The sequence below is a fragment of the Crocodylus porosus genome, unplaced genomic scaffold (assembly GCF_001723895.1).
Source record: "Crocodylus porosus isolate Cpor-Errol unplaced genomic scaffold, CroPor_comp1, whole genome shotgun sequence".
NCBI lineage: Eukaryota > Metazoa > Chordata > Crocodylia > Crocodylidae > Crocodylus > Crocodylus porosus.
Window position 1 is genome coordinate 227,246,237 of NW_017728886.1, and position 21,731 is coordinate 227,267,967.

The following is a 21,731-nucleotide window of genomic DNA, read 5'->3' on the forward strand; positions in this document are numbered from 1 at the left end:
CTATGGGCTCACATTATTTACCACCGAGCAGATGGTCTCATTAACCCATTGATCACCGGGTATGTGTCTCTCATTGGAGACAAGGGAGGCAAAGAGTGGGCCATTCAATTGGCGCCAAGCTCCTTCGGATGTGTTATGAGCCGAGATGGAGTCACCTTTCGGCCCAGAGATGAGGTCAGGAACTTGTCTCTGGCGCGAATAAAACCTGACAGCGCGGTGAACCCGACACCCACTCAAGAATTTGCTCAGTCCATCCGCCATGAACGGGAAGGGGGAAAGGGCACCCCACCCAACAAGTTCAACTGCCCAAACCTGCCACCTGACTCACGTGGGCATGAACTGCTGACGCAGCTCCGCGAAGCCCTAGAATCAGAGAGCCGTACGGTGACAAAGTGGACTGGTCCCAAATGGGACAAAGGAAAGATGATTAATGTTTTATTCCGTACTGTGTCTATCCTGCTGCGCAAGGTCGCAAATTTTGATTCACAGCTGGGTATGGCTAGCAACACTGCTGAGGATCTGGCGGTAAAGTGCAGTGCTCCACCAGCGCCCCAAGATGGCACCGCACAAAAACAGAAGCCGCAACTAGAAAATGCCGGTACACAAACGGAGAAGCCACCGCCCTCAAATGGCACTGACGACAACAAGCCACGCCCAGAAACTGGAACTGAGCCAAAGGGGAGACTATACCCAAGCCTAGAGGGACTGACAGCGAATAACGAGACGTCACCAAACGGGGCCACACCCACCTTTTGGCTGGCCTATCCTCCCGCCACCGTCCCACTAATGAAGGACAATCTGACGTCACCAGACGTAGTCACGCCTACCGCCTGGCCGGACCATGCTCCGCCGCCAACCGCTCCGCCTCCACCATACCCAGAGAGGCTCAATGACATGCTGCTAATGAAAACTGAAAGTAAAGCTGGCGAAAAAGAGCCGATAACTTCAGCCTTGCCCATCACCATATGCAAGCGTACTCAAGCAGGTGGTTTCACACAAACTAACACCACCACTCATCCCAGGACTCGGATGGAAATGAGTGAGCTCCACAAAGAAACAGAAATTCAACCCAACGAAACTCCTATAGTCTGGCTAGGCCATCTCGTGGTAGCGGCAGGACACGAAACTCTTGATTCAGACGAAGCCATGCAACTCGTTCAGAACACAGCCTGGAGCCGAGGGCTAGTTACTGATCCAGCCCCCGTGGCGAGAAATGGACATTGGCAATACCATTGCGGCCTTGGTAGTAGAAGTTCTCATGAGGAAATCACACATCTGGCATGAAGGCAGCCCCAACCAACCTAATGCCATCCAGTTGCTCCACGCCATAATCGGAATTTCTTATGCCATGTGGAACCCAAATCTACACCCTCTGAATCTGACACAAGTGCAGCAGGGTGCAACATGGCCGCAACGTTATCTACATAACCCAAGTCGAGTTCCCTGCCTCCAGGAAGCCATCGAAGCTGCAACTGACGTATACGGAGGTCCACAAGGACTTACTGCAAAATTGGTCCTTAACCCGAGTGTGAATGGAGTGTCGGCAAACGTCTTGGGCCTACTATCCCGCCTGCAATCGGCAATGGCGAGCAACCCTCCTAAAACCCATGCTGCAGCCTACCCAATTCAAGCACCACCCGGAGAGACCAATCGCTGGGGCCCACCCAGAACAGCTCCGCCTCAAAGATCACCGGAAGAAAGAGCCATGTTCGGATTCTTGTTGAACCACACAAAACTCAACAAAGCTCAACTACGGGCACTAGGAGATGAAGGACAGAAACTCCTTGCAAAACAACTGGGCTTCAAATACAACAAGCAGCCAAAAAACGAGTAGTCGCCGTTGGCAAGTCCGACAGCGCAATCCAAGAAGCTACTGCAGATGATTTTCGCCCTTACGCCGAGCTCACCCTCATCGATCCAACAAACCCTCTCAAACAAGTATGTGTCTCATTCCTACTCGACACAGGAGCCCAAGTCAGCGTGATTACCACTGATGTACCCCATCAGGTGACAAAGAAAGTCATCATGGTACAAGGCCTGAATGCCGAAAAGCCCACGCCTGTAATTGGATTTCTAGTAAAGGGTCATCGAAAAATGCTAACAGGTGTTCTAGGGGGCATCAATCTCCTAGGCGTCCCCGCAATCCGCGCATTAAAGCTCAAAGAACAAGTGTGCAAGCTCTTCCACTTGCTGTGTCACCAGACAGCCGCCATTGTCCACCTTTGCATAACACAACTGCTTGGCGATATCGACCCATCCAGACTAAAGCAGGAGTGCCATCAATGACAGGTTACAAAAATTGATTCTATTTGCAAAAAAGGGTAAATTAATAAAGCTAATGATGTACAATTAGCTGTTAAACAAAATTTTAAAAACCACTTATTTTATAGCGGTAACGACAGGCTCTGCAACCAGCAGCTCAAGAACTTGTGGCTTGTTTCAAAGGAAAGACTTAATATGGCACACATGAACCATCTGTATCAGCATGAGAGGGAAAGTAATATTATCTTGCAGTGCTCCTTAGGGATTTTTCTTCACTTTTCTCCCTATTCCTTAGTTCTAATTCACAAGCCAGGTCAGCATTTGAGAATGCCTTGCTCATCAAGAAGAACTTGTCTGCGTTTTCCACAGAAAAGCCCTCTGTCTTACAGCATAAATATTTGAAGCAAGGATGTTTGCTTCATTACAATTGCAAAGCACTAGATAAATCTGGGGAACTGTGTTTCATAAATCTTAAGGGATTGTATTAATGCATGAATATTATCTTTTATTTATTCATTTATTAGATATATATCTCACTCTATCAGCCAAGTCTTTATAAGATCTTTAAAATATAGCTTTGCATTTGTATAGAGTCTTTTCTCAAAGAGATACAAAGCATTCTACAAATACCATTAATTCAGCTTTCCAACAGCCTTAAGGAGATGGGAGAACAAGATTCGCTACAGATTTTTTTACTCATCTGTGGCACAACTGGAAGCATAAATCATATCACTGGAACTTCTGGCCTGTGTTTGAGTAACCATCTCTTCCTTTAGTCTTAATCATAAGAGGCCAGCTGCCCCAGTTAATGCACTTCTCTTCATTCCTTCTTTTTGTGTGTACAGGATTCTGCATTCTTCCCCTTTCAGGTGAGATGCTAGAGTTTCTCTTGATAAATCATTAATTCATTCCTGGATCTTTCCCAAATAACTTTAATTCATTCTCTAAGGAATAACTCATTGTAAAGTGGAGAGTAACACTGTCTAATTATAGCTGCCAGGATTTCGCCTCCTCACAAGCTTCAATCATACTCTTGTAATAATTGCACCCTCCCTTCTACCCCTTTTATGTTCTAGTTTCAAGCTTTAAAATAGATTTTAATAAAATCACCTACAGAACTCGTCTTCAAAGCTGTTCCTGAATGCAAAATGTCAGGATAACTCCATTCCCCTTGTCTAAACCTAGTTGAAAGTAGAGGTGCCCCAATACATTGATTCAATATTGGATCAGCATCAATAAAAAGAAAATTGACTGTATTGGAAATTAGCCTGATGTGGCCAATAATTTTGCTGATAAATGCACGTGCATCTGAGCAGCCACAGTGCAGCACGTAGGCTGGTAAGTCTATTGTGGTGGAAGGGGAGGAAAGAGAAGGGATGTGGGGGGCTGATTAAGGCGCCTGCAGTAAGGGAGGGAGTAGGGCTGGAGCAGGCACTACCCAGCTGGGACAGGACGGAGCTGCAGCTCATCCAGGAGGGGTGGAGTGGGTGGTGGGGGCAGCTCCTGCTTGTGTGTGCACCCTGGGAAAACGTGGGGACAGGGTGTGTGCCCCCAGATCTGCACAGGAGTGGTCAAGGTGGGCTGCTGCTGCAGACTGGGGCTGTGCCAGGCTCTTCCCAGCGTAGGGGGGGCTGGGCTGGGGCTGCATTCAAAGCGGGAAGCAGCAGCGCTGGGAAGGGGGCTATGGCAAACTTTAGGATGACTGCAGCCCCCCACTCCTGAAACCTCCCGCCCAGTGCTGCTGCCGCCTACCCTAGTGCAACCCAGCCCAGCCAAGCCCAGCTCCCACCAGGAAGAGCCCAGTTCACCCTGGCCCTAGCCTGCAGCTGCAGCCTGCCCTGTCCCACTCCGCGCAGACCCAGGTGCAGAGTCCCACCCCCCTCCATGCTCGCCCAGGGCACATGCACTGGTGGGAATCACCCCCCTTCCCATGGCCCCTGGACAAGCTGCAGCTCTGCCCAGCCCTGCCCTAGCTGGACAGTGCCTGCCCCAGCCCCGCTCCCCCCCACCGCAGGGGGCGTTGATCTGCCCCCCACCACGCCCTCCCCCTGCACCACAACAGACTTACCAGCTGCAGCTCTCCATGCTGTATTTGAAATCAGATTGGTATCAGCCAATAAGCCTCCTTAACAATCGGCTATTAGTATCAGCCCCCAAAATCTCTATCAGTGCACCTCTAGTCAAAAGAAATCAGCTATGAAAAGAAAGCTGCTCAGTGCCATTCACCCAGTAACAGTCTTGCTTCTGAGTGCAAATTATATTCTGACTACAAGTTTTACAAGCACCTTATGTGCTAGGAGTGCATCCCTTTTAGTATAATTAAAAATGGAAGCAATGAGGCATTCAGTGATTGGTATAGTCCAATCTATTTTACCAAGAAACCAGGAATAATTTTATTCATGTCAAATCCAGCTTAATAGAAACATATCACTCTCACTCCCTCCCTCTTCGCACCAAATATCAGGGCTTCATTTGGGATTTCAGACACAGCCATGTGGCCCCAATAAGTTTAACACAGGCTGGGCCAAAGACAGCAGAATGTTTCTCTGAGTCAGTCTCAACAAGTGGAACTACATGTATGAATCTAGAGAGCAAATTGTTCCTAATTGTTCTGAAATTTGAAAAAGACAAGCATTACATTTGGAACATGAACTCTCGATGGAATTCACCATACTAGATGTATGGACTTGTTCTTTTCAAGCTACTGTAATAATGTGGCTTAATAGACTGAGTATTGATAGAACTCCGTCCATATTCCAAGCTACAACACATAGAAAAGGTTGCTAGAGTTCTGTGAATAAACAGTATTGAGAGAATTAATACTTCAACTAAATGTCCAAAAAAGCCAGCACAAGACTTAACCACCTGGCAGAGTAAGAACAACAAAATGCTACTGAGTTGTACAGAGAGCAAGAAGGTTATTTAAAGTAAGTAAATAAAATTTGCTGAACAAGTTCCTGACATCTACTCAGCAAACCCTTCTCTGCAAGGAAAAACACTCTGTAGCTGGCTCCACAGCTAACCACCACCTGAACTATGCAAAATGGATTGATGAAATTAGGAGGCCTCAGGCATTCAGGCAAGGAAACCATCTTTTGTATGCATCTTAAATATAAGGTAACAGCAAGCAAGAAACGCTCTGTTACTCTTCCAGAGCTGTCCATCCCACTTGCCTAGCACTTCCTATCCAAGATTTGGACAGTGACAGAGTTCTTAGAATTAAGCATGCAAGCAGCAGCTCTCCAAAATTTAAATTCACTAGATCTCCATGCTATAGACTTCTTTCCTCCTTGTCTCTGAATCAGCCTTACAGGGGCAAGGGGCAAAAAAAAAAAATCAATCATATCCTCAGCTTGTTTATATTTCAGCATCAGATGTTTTGTGTGTTAAAAAAAAATCAATTAAGCATCTGGATGCTGCTTGTAACCACTGAACAAGCTTCTGTTACTCCCTTGCAGACTGTGGTTATAATAAAACATTCATTAGGGAAGTCTCTCTGCTCCTAATGCTTGTCGAGATAAAACGTGACACTAGTATACGGGATCACAAGTGACAGGTGACAATATGATATCCAGTTTCTCCCAACCCATCATCACTGAGCTCTTTTCTTTTACAAATACCTTGTTCTGCAACAGCTGTACTTAATGGTAGCTACATACTTTGACAGCTATGGTGAAAAAATATGCATGTGTGTTTCACTTTGGCCACTGACAGATATTAATGTGCAATGGGATCTGATGCATGACCCCTCTTGCTATGCCACACATGCATGGCAGGAAGCATGATTATAGGATTGAGCATCAGATCCCATCATGCCATATTACTGGTGCAAGGGCAAACCCAGGATCATGATCACCAGCAATCTTCACTCCTGTGGCTGGGACTGAGAGGATTCCAAGTGCCAGAGCACATAGTGAAACCCGACAGATAGGAGCTTCATCAGCTGATTAGGACTCCAAGCCGGGAGCCCGTATCAGCTGATCAGTGTTCCCAGGCTCCAGAGTACATGAGAATCTAAATTGTCTAAGAGTGAGGGAACATATGCTGGAAGCTGTGCCACATGTTCAGTTAAAGACATGATAGGAACCAGTGACAAAGTTATAATAGAAATGTGTAATAATTTTGTCCCTTATCCCTGGTTTTTATCACACCATTAATAGAACAAATGCGTGGCCAGGTTACTACTTAAGAAATGATTAACCAGTTAATCATATCTTAAGTGTAATATGTGTCAGGGGCCTTAAACGTAAGACACAATAAGCATAGCCAAAGAGAAAAATGATTCTATTTGGTGGAAAATTTGGGTATTTTGAAACCCAACATTTCAAAATTCTCCACAAGGGAGAAAGGTACCCCTGGAGCAGTCTAGAGTTGTGGACCTCAGAAGCCCTGGTTACCCAGACAAATAAGCTAAAAGCAAACCAAACTTAGTTTCAGTTCTGGGAACATTAAAACTTAAATTAACCCTTTTAGAGACTACATCTGTTCACTTCACCTCTTCATGCTTCAGAGGCTCAATTTAACTCTTCATTGCAGGCTTGTTAAATCCTTCCTAGGAAATCTCTCCTTAGATTCTCTTTAAATGATCATATACATAACCAGTTCATCACTAATGCCTCCATTGCCTGACACCACCATTCATGCCAAGAGTAAATTTCACTGACCACCTATTTGTATTGCACAGAGTGGCTTCCTGTGCTTACAACACAGTTTCAGGTTACCTGCATAGGTAGAGGTAAATGGAGTGTGCTGAACAGAAAAGACTTATAGTCTTTTACAAGAAACAAAGACATAAAGTGTGCTTCATGAACTACATGCAATAAACATGCACACAAGCAACATTTTCCACCACTGTACCTTAAATATAGGCTGTACTTATATGAAAACCACATAAAATACTATCATTCTAAAGCTTGTAAATAAAGCAGCCATTGCTAATAGTGCAAAACTGCCATTCTGCAGCAGTTTCACTTACTGTTCTTATTCCAAACCTAGCAGATTCTTTTTATAAAATTACAAACTCCCAGTTCCCTTTTCTGTTATCTATGATTTATCCATATTTGTTTCAAATACCTCCCAACACTGCAGCTCAAACGAGTCCGTGATCCACAAATACATTTTAATAGAATATATATCCTATTTGCTTTTTTTTTTAATGCTTGAAGGCAACCTAAAAAGAATTCCTCAAGCTGGCTTTTATTTTCTTCTGCTTTTTTTAAGATTTAGGAACAACAGGAATATCAAATCTGTTCTAGGTGCATAGGCAGATTTTTCCTGTGTTCATGAGCTCTCATACTTTAACCAAAAGGGGAACTTGTGAACAGTCAATCTCCAAGACATTCAAGGCAGGACCAGGCCAAGATACCAGGGAAACTCTTCATATGCTACCCTGCCTCCTGAACCCAAGGTCTTGTTTCTGGCTTGGGAGCCAGCTCTATTACGTGTGATAATTTGGCTGATAAATGGTCTGGCCATGCATGTAGCTGCAGTGCAGCATGTAGGTGGCAAGGAGCACACCCACGCAGCTTGAAGAGCTGTGTGCAGCTGGTAAGTCTGGCGTGGCGGAAGGCAAATGGGGAGGGGGGGAAGAGAAAGGCCATGGGAGGGGGAGCAGATCAAGGCCCCCACATTGAGGGAGGAGTGGAGCCGGGACTGAGGCAAGTGTTGCTCAGCTGGGACAGGATGGGCATGGGATGGAGCCACAGCTCATCTGGGGGAAACGGGGAGGTGGGGCAGCTCTTGCCACTGTGTACCACTCTTGGGTCTTGTGGGCGTTGCTGGTCCGGTGGCTCGACTGGGGCTCACGCACTCATCCGGCGTCTCCTGCTGCCACCCCCAGCACTCATCCAGGGGAGCATATGGGGGGGAGGGGCAGAAGGTGTGTGCCCCTGGATCTGCACAGGGCCAGGGCTGCACCAAGCTCTTCCTGGTGGGGTGAGGCTGGGGGCAGGCAGTGGCAGTGCTGGGAGAGGGGGTTGGGGAGGCTGCAGCCACCCCAAAATTCACTGTAGCCCCTTCATCTCCCCTGTCCTAGCACCACCACCACCCAACCTGAGCCCAACCCCACCAGGAAGAGGTTGGTGCAGCCCTGGCCCTGTTCAGATCGGGGTCACCCCCTGCCCCATGCCTTCCCAGACGAGTGGCAGGAGCAGCAGCGAGCACCGCCAGATGAGCGGGCGAGTGCTGGACAAGCCACCAGACCAGCAGCTCCTGCATGATCGGCATACAGCCCTCCCCACGCCCCCTGGATGAGCTGCAGCTCCATCCTAGGCCCACCATGCCCCAGCTGGGTAGTGCTTGCCCCAGCCCCTGCTCCTGCTCCAGCCTCAGCTCCATTCCTCCCTCACTGTGGGGGCCTTAATCTGCGCCTCCCAACCCCCTTCCCTTTCCCTTCCCCACCAGACTTACCAGCTATAAGCAGCCTGGCAGCTTGGAATGCTGCGATCAGAAAAAAATCGAACTGGTATCACCCAATATGCCTCCTTAAAAATCGACTATTGGTACTGGCCCCAAAAATCTCTATCGGTGCAGCCCTATTTAATTCATTTTTTAAAACTAGCATTCCCTTCCTGTGAGCTACTCAACTTCCAGCAATTTCACTCAGGTCATAAATACGCTAGGTTTTCCATCCTCTGAATTTCTAGTACATAAAAGTAACTTTCTTAATGCATCAAAACAGTCAAATGTTGTTTTCCTTTGCAACCACCATCCAACTGTCCTTTGTAGCCACTTGGAAAGTTTACTACATATACTTTCTTTAAAGAAATTGAGTGAATTTATTGTATAAAATTATGATTGGCATGATACAGAAAAAGTTCTTCTTAATGCATATTTCCCCATTAACCTGTACACAGGTATTACAAGTATCAAGCAAAATGCAAAAAACTGTAAGAACTAATTCCATACTACAAAAAGTGTTCACATAGTGAAGTTACTCTGGTTACAAAATGTTATGGAAATAAAAAGCACTTCAAAATACATATTTGGGAAATGTGTCTGAACAATCAATACTAGTTTTAGTTAAGTTAAACAAACAAAGACATCCCCACCTCTCCCCAAATACATCTTTGTTGGTTCAGCCAAAACAGAGCAAAGTTCACATCAGTTCTTTTACTGGGATTATTCACTGAAAAAAAGTTTAGTTAGTAAAGGGATCAACCGTTATCTGATGACAAACTCCACCAAAAAGTAACCCAGTTCTCTCCATTGTCATACCAAAAAGGAACGCAATTGTTGGAGGCTGAGATGTGCAAACACACACCTCCACGTACATGCCGACTGTCTCTTTAAAAGAAGTTCTGAACTTCACTATTTCATTTTGCTAGTTCAGCTCCTGAGATCATAAGACCCAAGAAGAGGGGTCTAACAAAGGATGCTTACATATTTAAAGACAGTAATTTGACTTGCAACTACTGAAAAATGGAGAAGGGTTTCAAGTCATATAAATGATACATCCTCACTATAAGACTGTTAAAAAGCTATCAAATCTTTGCTTCCTGACTACTTCGAAGGTTCTTGATTTCTACAGCTAGCACAGGCAAAAAAGCATGGATCCTAAGAACAGCCTTACAAAAAGGAGGTACTGTCATAACCAGTTAGATTCTAACACAAATATTTTTTAAAAGATCATAAATGTTTTTTGCAGTCCAGAACAAAATAATTACAAATATATTTTTGAAATGAACTAATAAACTATTTTTGTGGCAGTTACCACGTAGCTGATTGAGACAGTTGAGGAGTGTTTATATGCATATCTATAGTATGAAACTCACACACACAAATATGCATACAGCGCAAAAGCAATGTACGTACACACACAAGCATTATCAGGTTATTCAGTCCATCTAACACACTGAGGACCAATCCACAGCACTCATAAAAGGACTACTGTCCAATAATTCGAGTACAGTTTTTAAAGTTCCCCTGAGTCCCACAAATGGCATTGTCCTCTTCCATTATTTTGAGTTTTTTCTTCAAATTTAATTTTTCCTGGTAGTTAAATACACACTAGTTTAAACCTTAAAATGTGAAACTTTAAGGAAAACCAAAAAACATATCAACTGGATTTAGGTTAATTTTTAAAGCTGTTTAAAAAGGAAAAAAAGAAAGGATCTTCACTGCTATAAAAAAACGTGAAGGCCACCTTAGTATAAGACCTATACTGCTCATATCCCAACACTTTTGTTTAAGTGAGAGATTTGACTTTTAGTTGAGTGCCTTATTATGTGAATCATGGAACGTGAAAACATAATCCATTCCTAAAATAAATCTTTAAAAATATTCATAAATAGGATTGCCATGGAACAGCCCTTTTTGTTGCAAATCTGTAAGGGTTGGTAAACCAATACATGAATTCTCCTTCAAGTAGTGCTATTCACCACAATCTATTACATCTTCTACAGTTTCCCTTTCACTTTGCATATTATACAATGTAACTTTAACATGTTATTTAAGAGCACTTCAGTCCCACAATGTAGGATTTAAGCTTGTGTGAATATGTATGAATGGCTCTGCAACATTTCAATGATTTACAAAAATACATTCAACCAAAAATTTATATAGGGTCCTCTTTTTTAAAATAAAAAAATGGGAGGGAAGCCAAATGGTCCCATAATTAGCAAAATAATACACTGTATCATTTCTGGAAATATTTCCAAAGCAAAGCACATTCAAGAGTATTGTATACTGAACTGCATACTTCTTCCTCATTCATCTGTATCAGTAATAAAGTTCTACTGTATATAATTATTCAGGCTTATAAATAGTGCTAAAACAGGAAAAATATTTACCTCTGATTATTTGTCTCAGTTTATAGGAGCAAAACACAAAACAAAACCTAAAGTGCAGCCTACAGGCCATGACAAAAGGTGCAGCCAAATTTGCATTTACATTTTAAGTTACTTAATCTCTTGTTCCTTGCTCAGAATCACCCCCTTGTGCAATTTAAGAACTGGTCAGTTGAGCTGTGCCACAGTACAATCTGTAACCATTTAGAAATGTTTTTAATCTACTTTTTGTCCATAGACATTTCTAGGCAATAGCTTAGGTTCACAAAACCTTACTTTATTAATACTTTAAATCACACAATATTGACCCCATTCCCAGAAAATGCTACTGTCCTCTTGTTGCAGAACGTTGTGGAACCACTGATGTTTGGATGACTGTCTTTAACGAGAGAGGTCTTCATCTCCATTTCACAGGCTACAATTGCTGCATTCAATTCCACTTGAGCTCGGTGAACAACATAAAACATGAGGCCTATGCTTATAACAATCTGTGAACAAAGACAAAATGTTTTTTTCAGTTGAACAGTATATTAAACAAGCAAGATTATAAGCTACTTTAGGGAAAGAATTATTTCATCTCTTAATCAGTAAACACAGTTATCATTGGATCAATGTTTGGAGGTTAAGGCATTTACTACCAAATTTACTACTAAGCTGCAACCAATCAAATAACCAGGTGGAACTAAGGATTAGCAATACTGTAAGTCTAACACCAGTGGTTCTCAACTCATTTGCCATAGTGGGCCACACTTGCAGCTTTCAATGCATCATGTGGGCTGCACCCACACAACTTACTTCCTGTGTATCCATGTCCGAGGGCCTGCAGCAGTGTGCTGATTGGGCCAGCCACATGTAGGCTGAGAACCACTACTCCAGACACTTTCTTCTATCCAATATAATCTTTGGCAAAGAAACAAAACAAAATTTCCCACAGAAATGACATGATTTGGAAAGAGGTATGAAGCATACAACTCTACGGTAGGAATAACATTTTTAAAAAGTCAGTAACATTCTGCTGAGGAAGTTTGATGCACAAACTATTAGAGAAGGATGCTGGACTGAAGATAAGGGCAAAAGAAGACAAGCATTTGTCTTCTATGTCCATCCACTGCAGAAAAATCTCCAGAAACATCAAGCCACTAAAAACTGCCCACACTGCCGAAGCTCCCGCAAGAGAACAGACTGTTTGGGAAGTCCATGGGTAAGAGCAAAGGCACTAACACTATGAAGAACGTGTACAACTTCAGATGTGCTACTGCCATCTGCAGTTCCAAGATGATCTTCATCCCTTGGAAAGCAATGCCAAAGGATTTCAAAGTGATTGTGAGGATCTCAAAGAGTGTATCATTTACATCAAGGATATCAAACACACAGCCCATGGCCCACATCTGGCCTGCGGAGCTTCTCTATCCAGGCTGCCAAGTTACTGCTGGGTTACAAGAAGTTGTGGGGTCAGGGCTGCTGCAGAATTTGGGACTCTTTGACTCTGGTGGCCACAGTTGTCAGCAGCGAGCTAAGTTTGCTGCCAGTGCCCCGGACCGTCACTGCGCTCCTACACACCCTCACTCCCAGGCCTCTTGCTGCCACCATGGCCACACCAACCGTACCGTGTTCCTTGTTGGATCTGGGTCATAAGGAGCACCCCAATCTTGATATGGCCCAGGACCCCAGATGAGTTTAATCTATATTATTTATCTATATTTATAAATAAAATGTATTTAAATCAATAATTCATAGGGAGCGCAATGCTTTTATAGCAGTCCAGCTGTCTGAATGTTCACAAGGCCTACGGTTACTCCAAGAATGCAAATAAAATTGGTCTCTCATGTTGGTAGATGGAGTTCGGAGTTCTGAATTAAGTTAGAGTTGACTTTAGAAATTGTTCTATCAGCTCCTGGACTTCAACACATTTTGGAGGGGTGGGGGTTTTTTTATGTTCACTTTAATACTGTTATTTTTAAAGGGCAATTATGTTCTCAATTTAACAAAGTTATCTGGAATGGCTTGAGAGATGTTTTATACTCCCATAATCCAAAAATTACATCAATACAATTAAAGCTGAATGAATTTTGCTTCCTAAAATATGTCTGCTTTATTTATTATGTGATCTCATAAGGAACCCACTACTGCAGCAGCTATGGTTCTAGCCATAAAAAAAAAACACAGCCGTCCATAAAACAACAGCCAAGCTGTTTCTTTAAGTTAACAACAAATGACATTAGAATACTTCAGTGCAAAAATATGGAAAAATATTCCATTTTTTTCCTGTTTAAAACAATTCATTCGTAAGTAAAATCTACACTTAAAAAACTGAGGCGGCAGTAAAGAACTCAAAAATACAGCTTAAAATAAGGGTTGTTTTGCCTCCTAAAAGAGGCACTCTGGAAGAATTAATTACTTAAAACCAATCTGTTTAAAATGCAGCACGCCCCTACAGATAGGCAGCAGAACCACTATTATTAAAATTGAACGGGTTTTTTTTTTACAGTTTGCTTTTTCACTTTCATTGTTTAGGATAACAGAAGTGTGCACAGAAGTAGCATACGTGACAATATTTTGGTCCTGGGGAATACACAGAACGTTAAAAGGTGTGGAAACTGTTTCAACCAAGATTTAAAATGGGAAAAAAGCAGAGAAATTTCCTATTGGTCCTCTCTATTTAAAAAATTGAATACAGCCTAAATTTGGGGTCAGATTTGGTCTAAGTTAAGGATCTCCTGCTATGGTATTCATAACAGAGGAAAAACTGCCCACTGAAACAGAACCAAAGCTAGGTAAGCATGTGGCAAACACTGAATCCTAGAACAGCCAGTGTTTAATGAATTGCTGTAGGGTGCAGAGAGAAGTGCAGCTGCCCGCTGTAACTGAGGACGCTCTGCAGGAAGCGCTCTGAGTTACAAGGATCCCCTGGAACAAATAGAAGTTCACTGCTGATTGGGGGGGGGGGAAGTGGAATCTAACTCAACCTCCTCTCTGCAAGGCCGTGCTGTTTTCAAAGTGGGATGGGGGAGAGAAAAGGGAGCAAACAAAGCTTGTTCTAGGGGTTCCTCAGCCAGCGCTGGAGGCTGGGGTGGGTGAATTTGAGCCACCTCGGGGGACTCCAATACCCCCTCCCCCAACCAGGGCCTCAAAAAAATCTAGACCAAACTCCCTCCACTCCCTTTCTCCCCTTCCATTCTGAAAACAGCTTGACACTAGCAGGCAGCACAGACACAGGTTACAGAAGATGCTCTGTTCTGAAATGTGCTCATGCAATGAGGATTCAGATTTTCACCTGATTGGTCATTTTAGAAGTGGTCTGCAACCATGCACTTGTGTTTAGTCACAGCTATAGAATGCTTTCTGTGGCCAGCTTGAGAGAAAACTGTTACTTCTGTCTGCGCCCATATCAAGAACTTCCCAACAGAGCTAGAAAACAATTTCCACACAGACAAAATATACTTCTAATGCCGGAATTTGGAAAGGACACACAAAACACAGAATATACTCTAACAAATGATAACATTTTCACTTAAGTCTCAACTGAAGGACAGCTCTTCTAGCTTTGCAGTGCCTTGTAGCAGAAAGCAGGATGTGGTTCAATCTTAACTCATAGGCAATGTTTTTTTCTTATTGCCATAACAACTCATCGTGACTGAAAAAAGCAAGAGACTCAAGTTACACAGACTGAGTTCCTTATCCAAAAGAAAGATTTAAAGGTGACTTAATGACAGTACAAATGTAACTTCATAAAGAGATACCAGGTACTACAGGTCTCTTTAATGGAACAGAGAAAGGTAGAATTGTAGCACCCCCTTTTTATTCCTTTTCTATATCCCTTGCCAGGCTGGAAGCTGAAGCCAAATAAACTCAAATCAGAAAGAACACAGCACAAACTTTTTGCGTTTCAGTGGCCAGTCACTCTCAAGGCTCTTTCAAGCGCTGCTCCCAAGGCTGCCTATTAATTTTACATCAAACAATCACTGAATAAAAGCAGAAACAGTCTTGGGAATAAGGACTGTAACTCAGGGTTTCCATCTTCCACACAAATGCCTTACCTGCTAGGCCTGTTGCACACTATCTTCTTAGCCCTATGCTTCTTACATTTCTTTCTGCCCAGTGCCTTAGCTGCTGCCTCTACACTTGGGGTGCCTATACACCAGCAGCAAAGTTGCTCTGATGCGCTGTAATTACAGCACGTCAGAGCAGGCTCGATTAATCGAGTCTGCTGGAGTGTGGTAACTACCGTGTTCTAGCAGACTCCACTGTCTCATGTATCAGTATCCCTGTGCTGCAAAATGGCAGTAGGGGTGCTTTAACTAAAGCTTGTTCGACAACCTTTAATTAAAGCGCCCTTGCCACCATTTTTCAGCATGGGGATGCTGATACAGGAGATACTCCAGGCACTTTAAATCAGAGTAGCTCTAATTAAAGCCCCTCGTTCTGCTCCACAAATGTTTTCTAAGAAGAGTGAACTATTCTCAGTTCTTTCAAAGGATGCATATACATGCCTACCACCAGAACATGGAGTTAGGCCCCTGCTTAAAGCTGGACAGAAAACAGCTATAGAGTTCTTACAAATTTTCAAGCACTATCTTTATAGTTGGTTGGCTTTTTTATAGCTGGATAGTCACTTTCATTCTGTGATCACCACAGATCCTAGTTTCCTCTGTTTAAAATAAATAAATAAATAAATTTAAAAATCGCAAATTCTGATCAAACCCCACCAAATCCTCATTTTTCCATTATTAAAATAAAACGCATACATCAATCTTAGCTGAACATTATACTTACAATTTTAAAGCAATTTGGAAGCCTGCCAGCGCCTCAATCACTATAATAAAGTAAATTATAAATACCTATAGATTTTTGTTTGATTTTGTGTTTTGTATCATTCAAAAAAAATCAGAGCTCCACCCCCCACCCTCCTTGCTCACCAGGACATAGGTCCAGCTGCAACTGTCCCCACCACTGTTCTGTGGTACTAAGCAGCCCTGATAAGCCCTGCCAACCTTTCATAAACCCCTGTAAATAGCACCTAGCACTTAATGCAAGGTCTCAGATCCCACTTCGGGTGTCAAGTATCTAAGAGTTGGGCACTGCAGCACCCAACCTGTAGGCACCTACATCCTTTACTGATTCCAGCACATTGCCCAATAAACTACCCAGGTATAACTCTATTATGCTTTAAGATTATTTTGGCAGAGGGACACTTACTGAATTTTGGCAAGCCATTGAGGGCCACATGACAGGCAGCCAGGAGCAGATAAATATTAATTTTCTCAATTTTTCAGGGACCCCACAGGCCAGACAGAATGGCCTGGCAGGCCGCACCTAGTCCACATTTTGCCCACCCCTGCTTTAAGGGAACAATAAAACAGTCAAAGGGAGTTTGCAAATCCCAAAACACCATTTATCTTGACAAGTTACAAGAAAAGGCCCTGATCCTGCAATCTGTAGTAGGCGGGCATGTGAGCAGGGATCCTTGTGCATACAACAAGTTGCAGGACCAATGCCCAAAACATCTCAGTGTGTGATTTAACGATCACTGATACATTTATTTTTGATCCTTCCCAGCCAGATTATCGTCTGGTAAAATAAACTGTTAAAATTATAATTTCATAACATAGTTTAACAAGATAAACAATAAAATGGAAAAATTTAGCCACTGTATATAAAGTCAGGATAAGATTTTCCCAAATGTATTATTCAAGATTTTTCACCAAATTATGTCTACAGATGTTTAGTGCAGTCTGAATCCTCCCAAACTTCTCATAAGCAATGCTGAAAATTCAAGTTATATTGGTTAGTTTTGATCAAATGCACTCTATTTCCTACCTGGAAAAGCTTTTCAATAATCACATTTTATATGATTAAATATTTATGGATAGCATATTCTAAAATTCATTTCAATTTGGCTGTTCCCACAAACACTTCCATCTGTAAGCTAGTCTATTCACCAAAGTCGCAGCTGAAAGCAAATCATATTTATTATTTCAGAAACGTTTACAGAAAGGCATGGGGAGTTTCGGGGTGCTGTTTTTTAATGTGTTAGCGTTTAAAAGATTCTGGATTACTCATTAAGCCCAAACAGCCAGGCAAAGTACGGAGCACATGCTTGGGAAAGTGGGGAGCGTTGAAAAACAAACAGACTGTCTCCTCCAGTTAACACATCCCCCGCTTCTCCCTCGTCACCTCCTCCATGCTGTTCCCCTGGGGCACATGGCTCCTTCTGTGCCCCTTCCTACTTGCAGCCTCCCCACTGTGCAGATGCACCATCCCAGCTGCACTATGGAAGCTGCCTTCATATACATGAAGAAGCTAGCTGATTTAGCCCTTACCAATTTTAATGGAAAAAAAAAAAGGGAAAAACCCACACAGCCCTAGTCCACTAATGGAGTTTCATTAGTAAAAGGAAAACTATTCAAATAACCTTTTTGCTCTCCCATTTTTCTAGATTTAACCTGTATTTCAAAATACAATACTGTGAATATTCACAAACAAGTTCAAATCAGCAAACCTCATACATTATAAACTCGATATGCAACACACACAAAACATTATGCTTTGTTTAAACAAATGTGTAGCTTGTCTTTTTATATCAGTATTATGATAAAAACTGAGCAGGACAAGCTATTATAGTGCAACTTCATATTTGCAAGCAAACTGTTGCAAGTGCTTTTCTATCTAAAAGAATCAGCTAATCCTGTCAAATGAAGTTTTAATACATACTCTGTCACTGGCATGGAAATATCAATTCACCATACTCTCATTCAGCACTGCTCACCTTCAAGATTTATGGTCAAAAAAGTAATTACATAAACATTTGTTGAAGTAATTTATACTTTTTATGAACTCAGAATTACCGGTAAAAATGCAGCATTTCAACTGGTCACCAATCAAGTTGTGTGTTTCTATAGCAACTACCATTCCAAAGAACTAAACAAATTGGGGGCATGTTATCCTCTCAGAATACTGTAATGTAATCTCTACTAGGCATGTCCACACATGCTATTAGGGGTGCACCAAAAGAGATTTTGGGGACAATATCAATAGCCAATATTTAAGGAGGCTTATTGGCTGATAATGATCTGACTTCCGACATGCAGCTCTTCAGCTTGAAAAGTTGCATCCAGCTGGTAAGTCTGGTGTGGTGGAAGGGGAGGGAAAGGCTCGGGTGGGGGATGGCAGATCAAGGCTCCTGCAGTGAGGGAGGGAACGGAGCTGGGACAGGCGTTGACCAGCTGGGGCGGGAAGGGGCACAGGACAGAACCGCAAGCAGTTCATCCGGGATGGGGGTGTCCCTCTGGATCTGCACATTGTAGGGTAGGCTGCAGCTGCCAACCGAGGCCGGGGCCAGGGCGGGTGCAGGACAGACATGGCTCATCAGGGAGGCAGCAGCTCCCACCACTGTGCATGGCTCATCTGTCAGCTCTCGCCACTGCTCCTGCTGCTCATCCAGGAGGGCATGGGGGGCGTGTGCCCCGCCAGACCTGCCTGGGACAGGAAGAGCCCAGCCCACCCTGTGCAGATGCAGGGGCACACAACAACCCCTCCTCCCCCATGCCTTCCCAGACAAACAGTGGGAGCAGCGGCAGGAGCCACCAGACTAGCACCAGACAAGCCACACACAGCGACAGGAGCCACCCCCCACAACAAGCCGCACGTCCAACCCTGCTTGGTTCCCAGCTCCCAGGGAGAGCAGGGAGCTGGACAGGACCAGGCAAGTTCCCTATCCCTTGTGGCCCCCTGGTGTTGGGGCTGACTGGTAGCAATTCTGCTCCCTGTCACCAGCTACATTTTAAGTTACTGCACAGTATATACTGTGCACTTAAGTTTACTACCTGCATATACAGGTAGTAGCTAACTGCGAAGCAGACTAATTTACTGCACAGTAAATGGTGCGCACATGTAAACAGTGATGCTTTATAGACATTAGACATTAGGGCTGGAAGGGACCTCAAGAGATCATTGAGTCCAGCCCAAAAGTTAGTCTACAGCACAGTAAAAAGGTTTCGTATAGCCACACCCACTGAGCGAGAATGCTGCAGACAGACAGGCGTTCTCAACCTCCAGGATGCTCCAAGGAGCACTGACTATGTCCTTACTGGGTCATTACATAAGCACAGCCTAGCTACAGGCCAACAGCATCCCTATCAGACTCCTCTCTCACCTCCCAACACATCCATTACACTGTAGATTGCAGGAGCTGATGAAGGATAAGCCAGCTTTTCTAGGTCTATGTCCGTACTGCGATAAATCCTAAGTGGAAGGTCCAATGCTTTTGGCCTCTTTTCCCTATTTCTTGCCTCCGAAATCAGAGACACAAAAGGGGCATAACATGGGAAAGAATCTTCAATTGCATAGCACTGCACAGCATTACAAAAAATGTTGGTTCAGTAAAGAGGGAAGAACAATACTTGCCTCTCCTTCCTCCTCCCCCCCATACAAACACATACACGTGCACACAAAATCATCCTGTTGAATTTCTCTTAGAGGTAACTTATTTGACTGGAGAGTAAAGAAGAGCATACCTACAAGCAGACGACAGAATACAGAAAGTTTACAGAGGTAAGTGTTTTCATCCTAGCTTCAGGAAGTTCTATAAAAACTGGCTTTAAGATGAAAGATTATGAAAATAATACACCAAATAGTTAAAAAAAAAAAAAAAAACCACTTACCTGTAAACTAAATATAAAATAACCACTAACACTTTGTTCCGCAATCACATCCTCCATGGTACGTAAGGTAGTACCCAAGTAGGAATTTAGGAGTTGAGTAGGAAGCAGTCCAACTGAAGAAGCCATCAGATAGTTGGGCAATGACAGATCTGTAATCTGAATAAAATGAGGTGTAAAAAGCAATGCACCATTTCAGCATAATTTTTATGTGTAATTAGTATGGTTAACCACCCCCTCAGCTATATAAGCAAAAGCTTACAATTAGTTACATTATACTATTTTGGGTATAAAAGACATCCAGTATGACAAACTTTTAAAATTCTGACTGGTTTGCAGATCAACTAGTTATTCCTTGTTTTATCATATTTCATCTTGTGCTGAGCTGTACGCTTAAGTGGAAATCAAATTAACCAAGGATGCAATTACTTCTCTTCCCCTTCTCCCTTTCTTAGAGGTCAGCAGAAATGGCACTACAATTTATCAGAATCTTGTTCTCAGAAAGAAACTACAGTATCAGATGAAAAAGGCAACAAGGCATGAAGTGAGTTTTGGTATGCACCAGCCTTTGTTTTCTCATTTCAACAATGAACTGAGAAAACATAAACCTTTACTAACAAGTATACCATATTCAAAATCAAAATGAAACAAATTTAGTTAAAATGCATTAAGCGTAGCCACCATATTTCTGTAAAGGAAAAGATAAGAATCATTGTAAATCCCCCTGTGAAATACTTTTTTTGTATTACAGTTTTAATTGGGCAAGGAAGCAGCTAAATATTTTTTTAATGTTGATAAGAAACAGGAAAAAAAACCCCACACAAATATTATTTCATCCTCTTTCCTGAATTGATTTGTTGTTTTGAAAAGCTCTAAACAGTGTGCACACTATTTGCAACAGGACAAGGTACACAACATTAGCTAAACTAAGTCAAACAGGATTTGGGGGTGTTGAGAAATACAGCAGAGGAATGTAAAAGCTAAGAGTTCAAAGGGGAATAAAATGCATTTACGCATGACAACAACAAAGGGAGGGAGCGAGGAGGGAAGAGAGAGAAAGGGTTACAAATAAAAGCAAACTGATCTACAACAGGTACCCAATATTTTCATTTAGGGGCAGAGACATGCATCCAGACACCAAATCTTCATTCCATCCTCCTCACCCACACAAAGCAACTCAGCACTAGCAACAGTAGATACTTTTGCATTGCTCCTAGCTTCTGCAATTCAACCCTGATTGAAAGAAAACCACTTTTAAAGACTGAGAAAACAGTTTAAGATGCTAAGCCCCTTCAGCTGCTACCTCTCTGCAGAAGCTGTCAATAATGGGTGCTAACAGATGGGGGGGGGGGGGGTTGCCCCCCCCCCGCATCCTCTCCCAAACCCACAGCATTTTACCGGAAGAGAAACTGTGTCAGTTTGACCTCACTCCTCAAATTGAATCAGCTATTAGATAAAAGTGCCAAAAGGCCTTGATGAAGCACACAAGCTATACAGACGTTGGGGAGCCATATCAAACTCATGCAATTCCTCTTCTGCACATGTGCTGCACTCAGTGTGAGGACATGCCAAGCTGAAAGTAAAGTACTGGGGTTTTTTCTCCACATCTGTCAGCACCCCATGATGCCAACTGGTATCAATATTGATATGAAAATGAGTCCTTTTAGAACTAAAATAAGATTTCCAACTCATGTCAAATTAAGTCCCTGAGAATGATACCACTCATTTCACGCTGAGAAAATGTTTCTTCTTCCTGGTTCCTACTAACCAAATGTTTCAAGCTCACAGACTGCAAAATTCAACTGATCTAGTCTGAGAACTCCAACTTAGGAAAACAGACTAATTAAATTCAAATCAGGTTAGTGCACAAGGATACTGAAGTCTACATGACCCAGTATTTCTTTCATAGATTTCATAGACATTAGGGCTGGAAGGGACCTCAGGAGATCATCAAGTCCAGCCCCCTGCTCAAAGGGCAGGAAGTCAGCTGGGGTCATAGGATTCCAGCAAGATAAGCATCCAATTT

The 21,731-nt window shown here is 43.0% G+C and overlaps 1 protein-coding gene across 1 annotated transcript in view; it reads right to left on the reverse strand.

Annotated features, from left to right (window-relative positions):
• Window positions 1–9,014: 9,014 nt before the first annotated feature.
• Window positions 9,015–21,731, reverse strand: part of TMEM64 (transmembrane protein 64) — a gene marked incomplete at its 5' end in the record, with an annotated part of 21,000 nt that continues 8,283 nt past the window's right edge. Inside the window, 2 exons of the mRNA XM_019545021.1 lie at window positions 9,015–11,536; window positions 19,709–19,864. Of these exons, the coding sequence (XP_019400566.1) occupies window positions 11,342–11,536; window positions 19,709–19,864 (351 nt within the window). The remainder of the gene's footprint in view (window positions 11,537–19,708; window positions 19,865–21,731) is intronic.